The 18,961-nt window shown below is 26.7% G+C and overlaps 1 protein-coding gene and 1 long non-coding RNA gene across 2 annotated transcripts in view; one reads left to right on the forward strand and one right to left on the reverse strand.

Moving 5' to 3' along the window:
- The window catches only part of Cerk (Ceramide kinase), a 37,784-nt gene extending 32,914 nt beyond the window's left edge, over positions 1–4,870 (forward strand). Inside the window, exons 10-11 of the mRNA XM_043051849.3 lie at positions 174–352; positions 1,893–4,870. Coding sequence (XP_042907783.1) covers positions 174–352; positions 1,893–1,995 — 282 coding nt within the window. The 3' untranslated portion in view covers positions 1,996–4,870. The remainder of the gene's footprint in view (positions 1–173; positions 353–1,892) is intronic.
- The window catches only part of LOC147814901 (uncharacterized), a 366,044-nt gene that overhangs the window by 321,780 nt on the left and 25,303 nt on the right, over positions 1–18,961 (reverse strand). The window lies entirely within an intron of this gene.

Consider the following 18,961-nt stretch of genomic DNA (forward strand, 5'->3'; position numbering starts at 1 on the left):
TTGGTCATGTTTTTATTTCCTTCATTTTCTTTATTGCTATATTTATATTTCTTTTGAAAATACTGCTGCTTTTAAGCGCGTTTCTTTCAAAGATAATTTTGTCAATTTAGAATTAAATATTTTGTATTCTTTTACTATTGATGAAAAAAGTTTAACTTTCTTTTTCTTTCCAGTTCGACTTAGATTTTGTGAAAGTGTACAGAGTGCGAGAGTTCAAGTTTAACCCTTTTGTCACTGATGACAAGACCCCCGCCACAGGCTGTGTAGGTCTGCAGGACGGCTGGCAGGAAATGAACACCAGCGTCTGGAACTGTGATGGAGAAATTATAAATGAGCCTTCTCTCTCTGCTAAGTAAGTCTATAATGGTTGTGCAAATGAAATGACAATGTCATTTGTGTATCTTTGCAAAGTCTATGTTGGATTTTGCCATTTGCCTTCATTCTCCTGGTTTCCCTAAGACCCCCTGGTACCCCCTGGTTTTCATTAAGAGCAATGGCGAAGTGGGTTCCATAATGAACTATACTTGTACTTATTAAAATATATGGGATTCTGATAATTTTATGCTATTATATGGTAAAAATGTTATATATTATTAATCACATATAACATTTTATTTTTAAAAATATGTAAAATATTAAATATATGTTAATATTTCCCCTAAATAGTGAGTTTTCCAGCAGGTGGCGCAGCGTCTCAACTACTGTGTCTGTTTACAAATGTAAGAGCGAGATTTTTAATATGAAACGATTGGGAAGCAGCAATGTACTCGGCTGCTGAAGTAGTTTGTTTTCTTTTATTTCTTAATTAAATTTATTGTTTTATTGTTGAAATCATTCTTAACTTGACTAATCGCCACATAGAAGAGCAAACAGCGATAGAAAGTAAAAGAAGACAACATATATAAATGTATATGTAAAATGTTATATTAATTCATATTTTACCTATAACAATTTATTTGAGACATAAGTAAGTTTTATTTAAAGTAAATAAATTTACATTATTGGCATTTTGAGAACCGATGTTGAATTACTCTTATTGCAGCAAGTTCGGCACTGGCACTTTAGTTTCCTATTTATAATTTCTCGACATAAAATGTCATAATTGATGTTCCTAATATGTGTTACTAAATGTATTTTTAATTATTCTGAGAAATATAAAGCAAAGCAGTATAACGAAAATAATAAAATAAAATAAACTGTTCTTAGGTATTGAATTTTAATTGTTATTTAATTGTGGATTTTATTTTAATGATAGTAAAATGCAAAAAATTTTGTGGAAAAAAAAGTGATTTTGTATTTTTGATATTATTATTACATTTTTAGTCCACCTATAATGAATTATAAATATCATTGTCACATAAATGAGTCCTTTCATGGTAAATATTTCTTGTTTCCAAGTGCATTAAAGTTGTTTAACAACCACAAATAGGTAGGTTTTTTAATTAATAATAGTTATATGTATTTAAAAAAAATATTTCTATTTTTTAAAACTTTGTTCATTTAACTAATTCAATTAAAATGCATACAAAATAAATAATAGTTGAAATTCATAAGAAATGTTAGGCATTAATTTTTTCCGCATGTTTGCCGTCGAAACTAGTGGGCAAGAAATAACAAACATGTTTTTAAAATACCTAAAACTGATTAAGGCTTAATAGACAGCATCGTGCATGTTATAATGCTGGTGCCCTGATAACTGTACTCAATACAGTAAGACTGTACTCAATATTGTAAGACCAAAGATCAGAAGAGAGAGAGAGAGGTTATTTTTCCTTCCTTTAATTTCATTGGTTAGTGTGGTAGATTTAATTTTAGTTTTGAGTGCTAGTTTTATTGTTTGCAATCAAATCATATGGTTATCACTATTTCTCACGAATCATTCTTTATTTTAGAATACATTGTCAACTTTTAAATGTGTTTGGACGTGGTTTTGAAGACCGAAAGACAAATCATTCCTCGTGGTCAGATTGTTTCAAATTCCTGAAGAGAGCTTAAATGAATGATGACAAGTAAACAATGCCTTTGGGCTTTAACAATGACTATATTAAACACTTCCAGTTCTTAAAATGATGTGATATTCACAGGTTTTACATTGTATGGTATTTTTCTGGTTTTATGCACAGTTGTGTTGTTCTTTTTGTTTATCTTCTATCATTCCTTGATTGGTTTATTTGAAAAGTACGTACTGAATAATCCTGTGCTACTTGGTATAGAATTTAAAAGATCTGAACTAAAATTGGAAATTTTATTACGAAACTTTTAAAGAGCTTTATCTTAGGTAAGAACCAATTTTAGTGTTAAATATAACAGTATTGTTAATTATACTTTTTTAGTAAAACTCAGCCGTAATAGAAAACTGCAATTTTAACCTTTTTTTTTTTAAAGTTTCCAACGATGAAGCTAAAATTTAACTGTAGTAAAACCTCTTAAAGGAATTTTTCATAGGAATAAAAGAGAACTTCTTGTATATCAAAACTTTTTTTTCAGGGATATGCTAAACTCTATTTGAAAAAAAAAGCATGTAATATATTGTAAGACTGATATACAGAAGTGTATATTTACTTTAAATTATCATAAACTTAAAAAGTTATACTTATTGAAATTTAATTTAGTTAACTATAAAAAACAAAAGTATGAATTTAATTTAATATGCAGTGCAAAGTCCCATATCCGGACGTCCGTTTACAGGAAGGATCTTTTTACCAAACAATTTTTAACAATCAAAATAAACATAACTTTTTTTCCTTTTGTTTAAAAGAATGGTTTTTTTTCCTTTACATTTGTGACCTGTTAAAAAAATTACTCAGGGATGAGAATCTTCCACTTTTTCGCTTCTTTATAATCTTTAGCCACTTTGCGATTTTTGTTGATTTTAATCCAATATCCGCTAAAGTATAAAAAATAATTGAATATCACGGAAACGAAATCCAGCATTTCACTACTGTGTGAAAAAAATTGCGTATTTTTTCTTATGTCTAACGTAAAAGGGTCATTATTGTTAAAAATATCACACTAAATTTCAGAATATGATAAAATATTTCAGAATATGATATTGAAATAGAAAGCTGTGATGGCTCAGGGGATAGAGTGTTCACCTTTCAATGAGGTGAACCGGGTTTGAATCCCAGCGATGGCTGGTCTATACAAATCCGCATCCAACTTGCACCAACCACAGTGCTGACTTGAAATATCCTCAGTGGTAGACGAATTATAGTTTAGAGTCAGACTAACCGTGGGAGGTTCTCTTGGTCTTCTCCATGTCATGCAAATGCAGGTTAGTTCCATCAAAAAATCCCCAACGAAGGCAAATATCTCCCATTATTTGATCCCGGAGTTCCTTTGTCTTCTGGATTAGGTACAAAATTACAGGGCTACAGAGTTGAACATTAGTAGACGTAAACCCCAAAATTGGGTTAGCTGTTCAACGATGGTTATAATAATAAAATTTTCTTCTTCACATTTTAAAAAATTGCGGTTTTGAGATGAATTCAGCATGATTAAAGCTGATTATTGAAAAGCTCGATTTAGAGTTCGCGGATTGTAATAATATTGCGTACAAAAATAAAATCAAAATTTTTTCAAATTATGTAAAATCCCAAACTGTTGAAAATGTGATCAAGGAAACTAAGTGGACAATAAAATCGTCACAAATTAGGTGCATCAAAAAGTAAATTTTCAGATGCGCGATTCCAAATTTTCTGTGTATGATAATGTAGCATTAAAAAACCATGAAAGTCCATAGCAATAACTGACAAAAATGGGATCGCAAATTCACGTGTGATTGCGGGTGAATTTTAAATAATTGAGTGTGAAATGAACGAATCGAAGTTTGTTGATAATCAAGTGGATTGTGAAATTACTGACTGAAATGCATGATTCGGAATTTGGCGTATGTTATATTGGCATATTAAAATATCGAGATTTTAAAATCCATGGGAAAATATATGCAACAAAAGCTGTGAAAATGTGCTCTATTTTTTGGACTTGCCGAAGTCCCGAGGATTTCGGATATGGGACTTTCCACTCTACCTCATTTAACTTTCCTCTTCTAGAAATACCAAGTATATTTCAACATCTTCAAGAGTTTTTTCCCCTTCAAAAACCGAGAGTTTAACACAATTAGTTTTATTTCTAAAGGCTTTCTCATGCTTTTTTTTCTTTTAATTTTCCATGTTTTGAATGGAAAATGTTCAATCTGGGAAAATCTTTTAACTTGGAAAAGTTGAAGTAAAGGAGTTCTTTAAAGGATTATTTTAGTATTGTTGAAATAGGGGACGAAATGATAGTGAAAATGTAAACTTTTTAAGTGGAAAGCACTTTTTAAATGGAATTTTTTTTAAAAAGCGAATTTTACTGTATGTATATTACTTTAACATTGTAGTTTATTGAACAACTTTCATTATGTGTTGTGAAGCAATGTGTGTGAATGATGCATTATTTCTATGAATAAAATTATAAATTTATTAATGTTAGGATTGTGAGAAATACTAGAATATTATTAAAATATTTGTTAATTTACTTTTGGAAGTACAAAGTTATGCCTATAACTATTTGGGTAGCCTAATTTTTTAAATAGCCTAATTTTTTAAACTGTTGTATTTTATAAATTATAATAAATTGTATAGAATATTTTATAAGTGAATTTTTCTTAATTGTTAGCATTATTTTTCCTTTAAATATGTAAGCATTGTATTTTCTTTAATTGAATTTTATATCTAAGAGATTGCTGTCTCCCTACTAAATTTAAATGCTTGTATTCATTAGTTACATAAATTAAATCATTTTTCTGGATTTTTGTTAATATGTTCAATATGAATCCAGTTGCTTTAAGGTATCCGACTGGGTAAAAATCAGTAATTTCGAATTTTTTTTTTAAAATTTTTTTAAAATATTATATTTTTGAGACAAATAAAAAAAAAATTCTGAAAATAATTTTCGTACAAATTTTTTTGTTGTCAGAATTTTCTTGCATTTTAAATGCATTTTCTGAAGAATGTTGATTTTGAAAAAAATTCTTTATGCTGACACACATTGAAAAATAAGTTTATTACAGAATTCCTTAAAAATTTTCTTATAGATTTTATATAATGTTAGCAATGTTTTGAACTAAAATCTAAGGTCTAAGTGGGACTTTGTTTATCAAGCTTTAAGTGAGAGTATTTAGAATTTTTCTTCAAAAATTCAATATTAAACTATACATTTAATTCTGTTTTATTGTTTTTTTTTTAAATGTTTTTAAGAATTTAGTTTAAAATGTATGAATCACATAAATGATCTAGAAAAATTATTCTGAAATTTATGCATTACTATTTGATATCGTGGCGTGATAAATTTGTAGTTTTTATGCTAAAATTTCCCCTTATTTTGAAAATTTTGAATTTATAATTATAGGACCTTTCTGTTAACCAAACATAAAATTAAAATTTTAAGGGGTTTTTTTTAAAAAAAAAAATTGGTTCAAAGCCAGTCGGATACCTTATATGATTTTTTAAAAAAATTTATTTTCGTATTTTAAAGATTAAGTTAGTTGTTTTTGATTAGATAGGCTTTATGGAAAAACTTGTTTGGTCATTGTAAGTGTAGAACATTTATTTTTTCTGGAAAGTTCTTAAATAAAGCCAATACATATTTTATAAACAGTTCCCTGATGTTCCTGTATATTCTAACGCAATTTGTTTGTTCATATTTTAAATTGGCTTTAATTTTAAACTTGTTCAGAAAAAGTAAGTTTTATCTCATTCCATGTTTACTATGCAATTTTAAACAATTGGACATTTCACAATTGGGCAATTTTAAAAAAAATCTCTGCAATGCCTGTCCTTTTCCTTGAATAACGAAAGAGAAAAAAAATTATTTTTAGCAGGAACAAACTGGTGAAGGGACATATTGTTCAGTTGACTAAGTTGATTGTTTAATATTGTTATCTTGATGCATTTATGTGTGACACAATATTGTGTGTACATTTTAATTATTTATTGTACAGTTTTACTTCTGTTTCTTTTGAAAGTTTGTCTGTGATGATGGGTGTTGTTTAGGGGCTATAAACTTAAAAGTATAGATTAAGAGTGTGCAATTTTTAACCAAATGTTTCAGGACTTAGTTCTAAAATATTGTTAAAAATATGTAAGAGAAGAAATCAAAATCAAAGGTATGATAAACCTTACTCAATGCGAGAAAGTGACGAATAGATCGTGTAATGCTTCGGAAATTCTTTACCGATGGCTTAAATCTTGGTAGTTTAATTTATTTTATTTACAAGGTAGATATGTGGATAAAACTGCAAGACCATAAACATATTTGATTTAAACAGTTCATCAATTACAATTTTATAAGATTTTAAATTTCAGTTTTAATGTATTTTTACTCAAATTAAATACATGCATAAAACATATTTTTATTTAAAAGCTTTGATACAATTTATCTTGTATTATCATGCATAATCAATAAACACTAATAAAATTATTCTCTTGTTACTTAAAATAGCATTTAGAAACAAATGGATTTTTTCCCCAATTGCTTAGGTAAATACTTTAATTAGGGTTTATGTGTACCATAATAAGCTAAATTGAGCTTGTTCAATGAGTAAATACTTTAAATAGGGCTCATATGAACCATAATAAGCTAAATTAAGATTACTTAGGAAGGGGCAGATGTTTAATTTGAATTCTTATATTTTGCAGTTAATTATAATTACCAAAATTGAGTATCTATATAATTTTACGTTTGCCATTAAAAATCAAATTCCTTATTCTTAAATTATTTAATTTTAATAAAATCTTTTGCTTATTGTAGTTTTCTGTTACTCAAACTGTGCGTTTATAATTTTTATTTTTAAAAGGTAGTTGGTGCACTATAAGAGCTAAGCATAGTAGGTAGAAGAAAGAAAAGTTTAACTTTTTTTCATGTGCAATTATTATATACATCTTTTTTTTTGTTGTTGAAAAAAAGAAACAAATAATTGATGAAATAGGAGTGTAAAGGAATAGTGAGAATAATAATAAATATGTTAAATTTTAAAACCGTTAGAATGATGCAGTTTTGTCATTATAACAATATTTTATTTTTATTTTTTGTTAGCAAAATTCTTGCTATAAAACAGTAAAATTTGCGATAAAAAAATCAAAGATATTGAAATTCTATAATGTTTGCAAAATTTTAAAAATGAATGCCAAATGAAAAGTATTAAAATTGCTAATTGTAACTTTTTGTTGACCCTTTGCTAACAGCGCTTGCACGGTGAAGCTTTACATTCTGATTCCCTTGTGTCAGCCGTAAGCAAAAGGTTAATGCATCTTTTTGTATAAAAATGTTTCTTTTATTATAAGATAATTAAGTATATACATACATATATTGAAAATTTGTATTTTAATTATTTATCTTTTAATTTAAGAAAACTTTTTTGGATGCTGAAGCAGGTTTACAAATACATTTTTTCATCTTTTCTTCAGTGTAGCATTATACATTTAATCAAAATTTATAACGTTATTTAATTGATCTTTGATTAAAAAAAACTGATAGCCATTTTTATATGAAAAATATCATTACTGTAGTACATTTTGCTAAACAAGATGGTGGTCTCTTTAGAAAAAAATGGCTGAAGGAAAAGAAAAGTATCGTTACTCAGTTTTGTCTGTCTGTCCAGTCATGCTATTGATAGTATTTATATTTAACTATTTCCTATAAATATGAAAAACTGATTTTTATGCAAATTTATAAAATAATTTGTAGTAGTGGCATGCTAATTAGCCAGATAAAAATTACTGCCAGTTAAAAGCCAAATAAAATCAGCAATAATCATCAGGCTGATTTTTGATTTTGTCTACCTTGTGATGGGGTTTAAATGATTTAAACATTTATAATAGCCATTTCTTAAACATATTATGTAAAATATATATGCTAGTGACCAAGCAGAAAGCTTATAACATTCAATTTAAAAAAGATTAATATTGATTACCTAAAACTTAAGCTAGCTATTTAGAAGAAAGTGTTTGTAAAAGTCAAGTATAGGTCATTGGTCAATAAATCTTTCGAATTGTAAATCCTATTTTTTAGAGTCTGATATGAAAGATTTTTAAAATTAAAAATTTATTGTATTCAAAAAATTTATATTGTTCAATATTTTTATTTCCTGGCAAATCTATAACTATTTTACTTTCAATGATATGAATCAAATGAATTCTTTTAAAAATGTCAGTATTAAAAAATATTAGACTTTGCAATTAGAGCCTTCTTAAAATAGCTTTAAAGTTTGTTTCAATCTTTACTTGTTTCATACAATGCTATTCCTATGTCAATAAAGTTATTAATTCATTGTTAAACATTCCAGAATATAGTATTAAAATTTTTTAGATCTTGTTAATATGAGAAATATATATTCTATTATAGTTATGTATTTAGAGTTTAATGAAAAGTATTGATTTTGCAAATTCCATGTAACAATATTTGTAAATAATTAAATTTGCTGCATTTAAAAAAACAAACATTGTATTTATATTTCCATTTTTAGAAAAGCTTTTTGTGTAATATTTTTTTACATTTTATTTAACCTATTGATAAGCATTAGTAGTAAATAGTTTATTATATTCATGAAAATATTGATTATACAGAAAAACTCATAAAAATTTTAATTTTTTCAAGCAAGCAATTACTCAATTTAATTTTAAAAACCATTACTGTCTTATCTATTTAATTATTTTGTATACAAATTCAAATCAGTTAAAATCCAAAAAAAATTTACTTTTATAAATTTATTTTTAATTAGACCTCTCTTATCTTCCCCTCCCCCTCTGATGACTATTTAATCAAACAAAAAATTCAATCTTAATTCAATAAAGTAAAGTTTTAGAAATTTCAGTGGTAGAAAATTGTAAGAAGTGGTAGAAAGTTATGATTAATAATCAATTAAAATTTTTCCATTTGTTTTAGAATTCTACCCTGAAAAAAAAAAGATTCATATTTCAAACTTCTGTAAAATTCACAAATCTAACTTTGCAATAAGTCTAAATTATCACAATCAGCCTAGCTTCGTTATTATGTTCATACTTTAATTTTTGTTGTATGTGTATGCTAGAGATGTAAGGCTAGAATATTCTTGAAAATGGAGAATATTTTTTTGAGTCTGGAGTATAAAGAATAAAGCGAAATATTTTTTCCCTCCTAGATAATTTAAAATTTAGAAAAAAGAAAAACATGCAAATCACCCTTGTTTATTTATCATTCTCTAATATATTATTATATAACAAATTATATAAGTATATTTACCACTCATTAGATCTTTGGGAATTTTTTATTTCAAGAATTTTCCTTGAACTAGCTTTCTGACAGATTTTAGCTAACTGAACAAATGCTTTTGATATTTATTTATTTGGTTCCAAAACTAAAACATTTAAAACTTAAAAGGATTAAAAGCTTTTAATGCAATCTTTATATTTTTTAATAAAAAAAAGCATACAGTTTAAGGAAAATTTAAACTTTGTTGTTAAAAATTTGAAGAGCAATTTTTAAAAATTATCTAGCCTTTTCTATTTCTTTCATTTGAATTATTATCTAGCTATTTTATTTTGAAAACAAAATGAAATATATTAATAAATTTTAAATAATTGGATTAAATTTTTAATTGTTTATGTTTATGGTTGAAGTAATTTGTAATTGAGATAATAATTCATGTGCAAAATGCTTTGATTGCATAAATATTAGATAGGAGAGTATTCTCTGTAAGATTACAGGATGATATAGCTATAATCTGCAAATGAGGGAAATATTACGCACTACTGAGGCAAACCCATTTGAAATGTGTTCTACCATAAAATCAAAAGAATTTAAATCAATTATTGAAATCTTTAAAACTAACTCCACTTTAAAAATTAAAATTTTTAGTGAATAATCATGAAATAAAAATTTAACAAAGCAATAATTATGGTTTTAAGAAGCAATTACTATTCTTCACAACTTAATAAAAAAAAAACACAATTATAAATTTCAGGAACTTTGAGCTATCCTTTGTAAAGCTATCAAGTAACCTAATTATTAGGAAGTTTAGATTAAAATAAATCACATGCAATAAAAAAAATTGCGTAAACTAAACAGAAATTATTCTTTTAAAAAACAAAAATTACAACTAGTTCTGATTTTTCAATGAGTAAAATTATCATAGAACCTGCATAACTATATAAAAAATAAAGAACTATTTTTTTTTTTTGTCTGAACTATTTGCTTTTAATTCATCGCAACTTATAGTTGAGTTAGTTTCAATTTTTCAAAAGAATTTTCATTCAGAAATTTGTAAACGTGCATTAATGCTGTCATGCTTATGACTGTGCACACGCTTGATCTTTCAATTCTTTGTTGCCAACGCAAAGAAATGAGGGCTTTCTTTGTGTCTGTGTGAAATAAATATATAAATTCAATAAATCAGATTTCATTTGGGTTGAAAAAATCAGGGAGTTTTTTTTAGGATTATTATTATTCAGGGATTATTATTATTCTGGGTGTTTGTGGTGCTTCTAAATTATTAAGAATTTTAGATGATTTCAATAATTATTTATAATATTATTGGATATTACAGAAGTTGAAATGATGAAAAATTCCCTCACTCCTTATTGTTCACTTTTTAAATTTTGACAAAATTTACTATTTATTTATAATTTTTTTAAATTTGTATTTAGTTTATAAATTGAAACAAAAATCATTTTTTATTTGACTTTTGTACGTAATATAAAATCATTTAATTTAAAAATATTGTTCATTTAATATAAAAATATAATTTTAGTTTTTGGACATAAGAGTGTATTACTCAATGACAAACACATTTTTACAATGACAATATTTTTTAATGTATTGAAATTAAAAAAGTTTGATGCTTAAAAAAGTGTTATTGCTTAAAATTAAATATGAGTATTTTGATAAAAATTCAAAAATCTTAATATTCTTACTAATTCTAGTTTTTAAATTGTGTAGCAAAGTATTTTTGAGCATATAAATTCAAATAGTGAAAATTTCTGAAAAAAACAGAAATTTGAAATAGTGTTATGAAAGTTTATTTTACTTGATTTTTTTAATTTTTTTTTTAAAGCTTTCTTGATTCATTTTTATGTTAACCCTGTAATATTGTTTAAAATCTTTTCTGATCCTGGTGTATGTGAAAGTATGGTTGTCTTATTGTGATTAATTAATTGAATACTGTTGTAACAACAGTGTTTGATCTACTTGTTAAACTGTGTACACTATTTGTTGTTTATTTTTATTATCACCACAAGTTAAAATTATCTGTATTTATTTATTTATTTTTATTTATTACATTGTTATCTAACATGATTTGTCAAGATTCTCGTCTATGCATTCATGTGTATTTGTATATAATTTACTTTTGTGATAAAGAAAAAGATTTTTCTGAAAAAAATTTATAATAAAAATATTATTGTTCTTAATTTACTTTTTACTGCTTTCTTGCCAATTTTACAATTCTTTATTTTTTTTTTCTTTTAAGGGGATAAATTTTTTAGTTGTACAGACTCCAACTTTGTAAAAAAAACTTCGAGGTACACTGACCTTTATTTATGCTAGATGTTGTTGTCGTCGGTTATTAAGGCAGAGGGCCATAAGTGCAATTGTTCTTGTTGGTTCTAATGCCACTTGCCACACGGGCAAGCCTGCTTGGTGAAACCGAGCAAATTTAAGGCAGAGTGTGCGATTCTTGTTTTTCAGTGGCGCCATCTATGGCCAAGAATTCGACTTCTGCCACATCATGCGTCACACCTGTTTATAAGGCGGACCCATTCATTCATCCACAGATCGTAATTTTGACCTGAATTAGAGAACGATCTCGTTTTCCAGTGGAGCCATCTATGGCCAAGAATTCGACTTTTGCCACACCCATAAGTAACACCCGTTTTATTGGGCAGACCCTTTCACACATCCAGTCATTTTTCCCCAGATCGTCATTTTGACCTGATCCAGAGAACGATAAATCTCCAATTCAGTACCCCTAGAGCAGGTGTCGGCAACCTGTGGCTCGCGAGCCACAGGTGGCTCTTTTGATGTAAAGTTGCGGCTCTCCAGTTCCATACGAAAAAAATTAATAAATTGTTACCAAGACCCTTAAAAATAAGAAAAAATATTTTTAAGTATCTAATATCTCAAGAGCTTTCTATTCTTATAATCGTTAATTAAAAACCGCTACGCTCAGGCCCGTCGTTAGAGGGATGTCTCATTCCGACTCGATTCCGAGTATTCACACAGAAAAGTGGCAAGTCTGTTGTCTGTTTGAGCATGCCGTTACCGGTCCGACGCTATGAAAGGGCACAAAAAAAGGATGGTGCCCGCGGCTCTGATCTTGTGAAACAGCAGACAAAATCCCGGAAATTTCTGTCAACTTGAAAAATCAAGAGTGCTTTAAAAGTATTTAGTTGGAAATGCCTTTTTCTCACGCTTTCTCTTACTCTTTCTAAGAATAAAGAGAATATCTTTGTCCACTGTCTTTAAGAAGGGGAAGGAAAGGGCTCAATGCTCATACAGCTGTGGTTTTCTCTATATGACTGTCCAGTTTCTTTTCACTCACCCCACCAGTTACTTCACTGACCTGTCTTTAACTGTCAAGCACCAGAAAGCGTATTTTATAAATTAATATTATTATTGAATGCAAGTATAAATTTTTTATGAATATTTACTATTTGCAGTCTTATTGTTTAAATATTAAGGTAAAATTAAATTACATTAAATATGTTGTTATTTTCCATGTAAATTAATTCCTCAATTTTAGCTTCAAAATTTAGGTATAAGACTTTTTTTCGAAAAAGAAAAAAAAAGTTTTTTTTTTTTTAAAAATATATATGGGTAAAAATTGATTTTTATAAAGTAGATAAAAATTTTTTAATCTCTTTTCTACAGTAAAATGATTAAAAGAAAGAAAAAAGAACAATTAATTTTTTTTAATGTTATTTATATTCATTAGTAGGAGCTTGAGATAGAAATAGATGAATCACATTTGAATTCTAAATATAGGAATTATTTTTCCTTTTTTTAAATAGTTATTTACTAAGCTTTTTAATTTTGTGTTTGAAATAGTAATTTATCTTTAAATTTAATTTTTTCAGTTGAGATTATTTTTCATAGATCTTATTTAATTGAAATTTCAATTCCATATTTGTTCGTAGCATTTGTTTTTATAATAAGTTCAAACTGCAATCCTTTATGAACAAAACTGTACCAATGCTTATTTTATTAAAAATGTAATGTGTTTAAAAATATAAAAGCTTCAGTTTTTTTTTATAAAATTTTTTTAAAAATCTTTTTTGTTACAAAGTTGATGTATTTCGTATATATTTAATATTTAATTTTTTTTTATATTATATTTTAGACTTAAGTTAACAATTTTCCATTTGTTTAAGTTAGTTATTAGTAAAAAAAAAACTTAATATTTTTGTAATTATGTAAAAACTCAATTCACAGTTTTGTATTAAAAGGCAGGATAATTAACAAAATAAATAATTTACAAAATTGTACTTTAACTGCCTTAACTAGAAAAAAAATTATTTTGCTATTTGAGGGTATTTTTTTTTATTTTAAAAAAAGACTTAAACATTCTTCGGTAAAGCATTTTTAGGATTTTGCAAATCATCAAATTTTACAAATATTTATTTATGATTTATCATGCTACAATGTTTGAATACATAGTTAAATTTTTTTTAAAGTTTTATTTATTATTTATATTGTGTTATTTTTATTTAAAGAAATATTCGAATAAAAAATTTAGCATTTTAAAAATTATTTAAGGCAAGAATGCGTGAAAAAATTTATCTGTACTTCCAAAACTAGTTCATTCCCCCCCCCCAGAAAAAAAGGAACTATTTCTGTATCCCCATTCAAGATTTTAGTCACAGCTCTTATACTAATAACAATGTAAATTATAACACGAATAATAAAAATGAATAAAATTATTAAATAAAAGTGAAAAATAAAATTCGAGTTATACATAAGCATTAAAAATAATTATTCGCAACTAAAATTAAATAAATACGCATATAATATTTGAAATGTATCAAAAAGAATCATACTTAGATTAAGAATTTTTTTAAAAAAATGCACGAACCATAATTGATGTCTGATAATTTTTCAGTTTAATGAATAAATACTAATTTAATTTTCATCTACATTTTTTAAAGCCTTTGATGTGTATCACATGTAATTATTATGTAAAACATGATGTTATGAAAATACCACCCTTTATTAATACCACACCTTATTTTTATAAACCTTGTCAAAAATAAAAATCTGCTTCAGTGGATGTAGTAAATTAAAATTTATAAGGGAAAAACAAGCATATGAATTTAAAAAATATCTAATACAATATATTGATAATAATCTTTATAATAATAATAATAATAACAGGCCTGCTTAATTGCTAGGTGAATGTCAAAGTTTGTAATTTATGAAGTTATTTAATTTGATAAAAAATCGTTAATCGCCTTTTTACACTCTTTCCTCAACAGTGATTTGTTTTCGATTGTTAAAATTCTAACGTGTGACCTCTATCCGTTCTTTTTCGCGTTCACTTGAAACAAAATTTCTTTAAGTGCATATTAAGAGCGGTCATTCCGAATCACCTGCATATTATTAAATTACATATTCAAATACATTAATGTTGTAATTTTGCGTATAAAAGATATTTAAAATAATAGAAGATCGTTACTTTCAGTGACTTTTATTAAATTAATTTTTCAAAAAATTTTAAGTTATTTGAGTTGGAAAGCTCGAGGCTCTATAAATTTAAAAAATTTTTACAATAAATATAAAGAGTATGTGACCATCATTTCTAGCACTTCATCGTAAATCGATTTAACGTTTACTTTGACAAAAAAATTTAAAATTTATTTAAATGTTTAATAATTAAGTGCTTAAAAATTGTTTTTAACAATAAGAAGAATAGACGGTACATATTTCTTAAAAAAGGAAAATCGTGAAAAAATTCTGATATAATATTAAATTAATATAAACTATATAATATAAATGAATATTATTGCGGAATGGCTATGAAAAATTTAAAAAAATTATTATAAAATCTATCTGATAAGATTGTGTTTCGTTGCACATTCAAAAAAAAAAAAATCGCGTTTTCTGTTGAAAATTTGATAAGAATTATTAAGAAAATTTATAATTTTCATCGAATTTTAATGACCTAAGTATTCTTATCTTCCCCCCCCCCCAAAGAAGAAAAATAATTTAAAAAAACTGAAAATTAAATGAAAACTAAATTTAAAAAAAATTATTAACGTATTTTAAAAATAAGAAATAAATATTATTCTGCATTCAAAACCGTTTTTTTAATTAAAAATCAAATATACATAAAAAAAATACTATAGTATTAAATCAAAATTTTTAGTGGCTCTTTAAAAGCGGGAAATTTTGTAAAATTGTAACTTTTGGCTCTTTCATTTCAAAAGGTTGCCGACCCCTGCCCTAGAGGTATAATTTTTTATGGGACTAACCTATCTTTTTTTCTTCTACTAACCTCTCAAGAATATTTGAGAAAAGCGTGGCTCAAGACCGAGTAGTTGGTGTCTTCGGTCCTTCACTGGTTGAAAATAGGGATGGTTTCTTTGTGACAGAAGTTCTTAGATTGTCCTCTCACGACCATCTAGTGACCACATTCAGAGCCTCTCTTTTAAATATGGAATGAAAATCTTCTCCATCTGGACATATAATGCCACGATCTTAAGGCTTCTGCCTAACATATCCTGGAATGTTTTGGTCTCAATGAGGAGGGAATTTATTCAAATCCTATCTTTGTGATCTTCGATTCTTTTGGATCTGGCCTGGCTTAGTCATTCTTTGGAGGATTAGATACAACATAGTAATTTTAAATAAATCTTTTATATAATATAAATTTCAATATATTAGATAAAAATATTATATATTACTATACATGCATTATTAAAATATATTATTAAAGTATATATAAAAATGATATGTATAGGGGAGAGTGGGGTCAATTGTAACAGGGTACGATTGTAACAGAGCAAATATTTCGAGTGCCGGGCTCTAGATTCGGTTCCTACGTGGCGCACAAGGTGTATTTAATAACTCTACATGTACACCCCTGATGGCAACCATTTTTATGTACTTTTGAAAGAGTTATATCACAAAAGATATTTTCACGCTACGTAAGTACTTTTTTTGGTGTTCGAATATTATATTGTAACATAGTAATTTTGTTTAAACAAATAAAAATTATTAACCGAATATGTAAGTGGACACCTTAATTAACATTTTAAGAAAAAAAAAGATTAGTTTTGTTAATTAACAAGCATTGTTTTTAACAAATGAAGCTGAAATGGCGACTTGGGGACGATTGTAACAATAAGTAAAGGGACGACTGTAACAGCTGAAAATAAATAATCTTATGTTTACAAACCATTACTTAACTCTTTAAGAACCACCAATAGTTTCCTATATCATTTATATTATGTTGCATGTGCATTATTTCATTTGTCACCTTTCACAGCATAAATTAAAATTTTTAACCCCTTAAAGTTAAAAGTTTAACCCTTTAGGTCTCTGCTCATTATTATTTTTACTCCTAAAATATCATTACTATTTTGATCAATAAAAAAATATATCACAACTATGATAATATGTATAATTAACTATGTTTTAGTTGAATTTATGAACTGTTACAATTGACCCCGTAAGTGGGGACAATTGTAACAAGTGCACGACTGTCAAAAATTGTTAATCACTAATATAATAACATTTAAAATAAGGTATTTATTTTTTTTTCTAGTAGAGGATAGTCTACTTTACTCGTCTGTCAATTAATACTAATAATATATTGGATTTTTTGTTAGTTAAAAATAGTTAAGCAAAAAATGTTACAATTGACCCCACTCTCCCCTATATATACTTTTTTAATATAAGTTTTAATGTTTATTTAAAGTTTCATTGTATTCAATATTTTTAAATTATGTCATGCAGTCATCACGTCTTTCCCTTTAGCAAAGGATTGAATTTTCCCGAAACCTGATATTACGACCGGAGATTTATTTAGACACTCGACCAGTGGACACGACGTAATATCACACTGCTCGTGGCAAACTTGTGCGCCTTGGCTCGTTGGTTGTTAAGTACTGAGACAGACCGCACTCTTCTTGAAAGAAAAGCTATAACCGCTCTTTTGTTTTGTATCGCTCTAGAAATTCTTTTTTACCAATTGCATAACAAAGGACGTTTTTCGGAATTTTGATTTATGTCATTGTCTTGCTGAATTCGATTCTCAAAATATGCTTTTTTTTCTTCCTATCTCTCTTGCCTATATTCCTTAATCAGCACACAGTCTTATTTAATGTTCTTAAATGCTTGTTAAAAATAATAAATGTAATCGAAACTTACTTTTTTTTTAAAAATAGTATCAGCACTCAATAATTTAACTATTTTATATTATTCAGTCTAAATATACTAAATTTTTCCAAGGATCTATTGTTACTCACAACTATCAAGTTATGCACAAGATACTCAGAGGGGCCACAGTCTGGAAAAATTTTAAAAGTGGTGATTAATGTTTCACAAGATTATCGAAAAATTTTAGACTAATTTCACGTCAATTTTCGGAATTGGGCTGTTGTAACACAAATATTTAATTTACAAATACTTTTAGTTAATGGTAATTAGGTATAACATTTTGTTTCCTCGATCTTTTTCTATCAGTTTTTAATTTTTTTTTGAAAAGCGGGTACTCTGATACTGCTGAATAGAGTAAATATCTACCATTCTTTATTTATTTGTCAAAAATGGAGAAAGATTAAAAGCTTGTTTAGAATTTACCCACCCCGTCCCTTTAACAGTTGAGTTTGGTCGGAGGGAAGAAAGCCTTTTAGTTCAATTAATTGAAAGAGAGAAAAAAGCTAGTAGTATGATTTTTAATTTTTATCATTTAATTAAGAAAAAACATTTAAGTCATAATAAAGTAATTCATTTTGGAAACACTAGTCAAATAGTTAATAAAAAAAGTTGCTTTAGTAGGGGAGAGTGGGGTCAATTGTAACATTTTTTACTTAACTATTTTTAACTAACAAAAAATCAAATATATTATTAGTATTAATTGACAGACGAGTAAAGTAGACTATCCTCTACTAGAAAAATAAATAAATACCTTATTTTAAATGTTATTATATTAGTTATTAACAATTTTTGACAGTCGTGCACTTGTTACGATTGTCCCCACTTACGGGGTCAATTGTAACAGTTCATAAATTCAACTAAAACATAGTTAATTATACATATTATCATAGTTGTGATATATTTCTTTATTGATTAAAATAGTGGTGATATTTTAGGAGTAAAAATAATACTGAGCAGAGATCTAAAGGGTTAAATTTTTAACTTTAAGGGGTTAAAAATTTTAATTTATGCTGTGAAAGGTGACAAATAAAATAATGCACATGCAACATAATATAAATGATATAGGAAACTATTGGTGGTTTTTAAAGAGTTAAGTAATGGTTTGTAAACATAAGATTACTTATTTTCAGCTGGTACAATCGTCCCTTTACTTATTGTTACAATCGTCCCCAAGACGTGATTTCAGCTTCATTTGTTAAAAACAATGCTAGTTATTTAACAAAATTAATTTTTTTTATTGAAATGTTAATTAAGGTGTCCACTTACATATTCGGTTAATAATTTTTATTTGTTTTAACAAAATTACTTTGCTACAATATAATATTCTAATACCAAAAAAAGTACTTATGTAGCGTGAAAATATCTTTTGTGATGTAACTCTTTCAAAAGTACATAAAAATGGTTGCCAGCAGGGGTGTACATGCAGATTTATTAAATACACCTTGTGCGCCATCTAGGAACCAAATCTAGAACCCGACACTCGAAATTTTTGCTCTGTGACAATCGTACCCTGTTACAATTGACCCCCCTCTCCCCTACTATATTAAAAATTACTAAAAAAAAAATAATT

This window comes from Parasteatoda tepidariorum, chromosome 2 (genome assembly GCF_982258835.1).
Source record: "Parasteatoda tepidariorum strain Cologne lab strain chromosome 2, Ptep-v5.0, whole genome shotgun sequence".
Classification (NCBI taxonomy): Eukaryota; Metazoa; Arthropoda; class Arachnida; order Araneae; family Theridiidae; genus Parasteatoda; species Parasteatoda tepidariorum.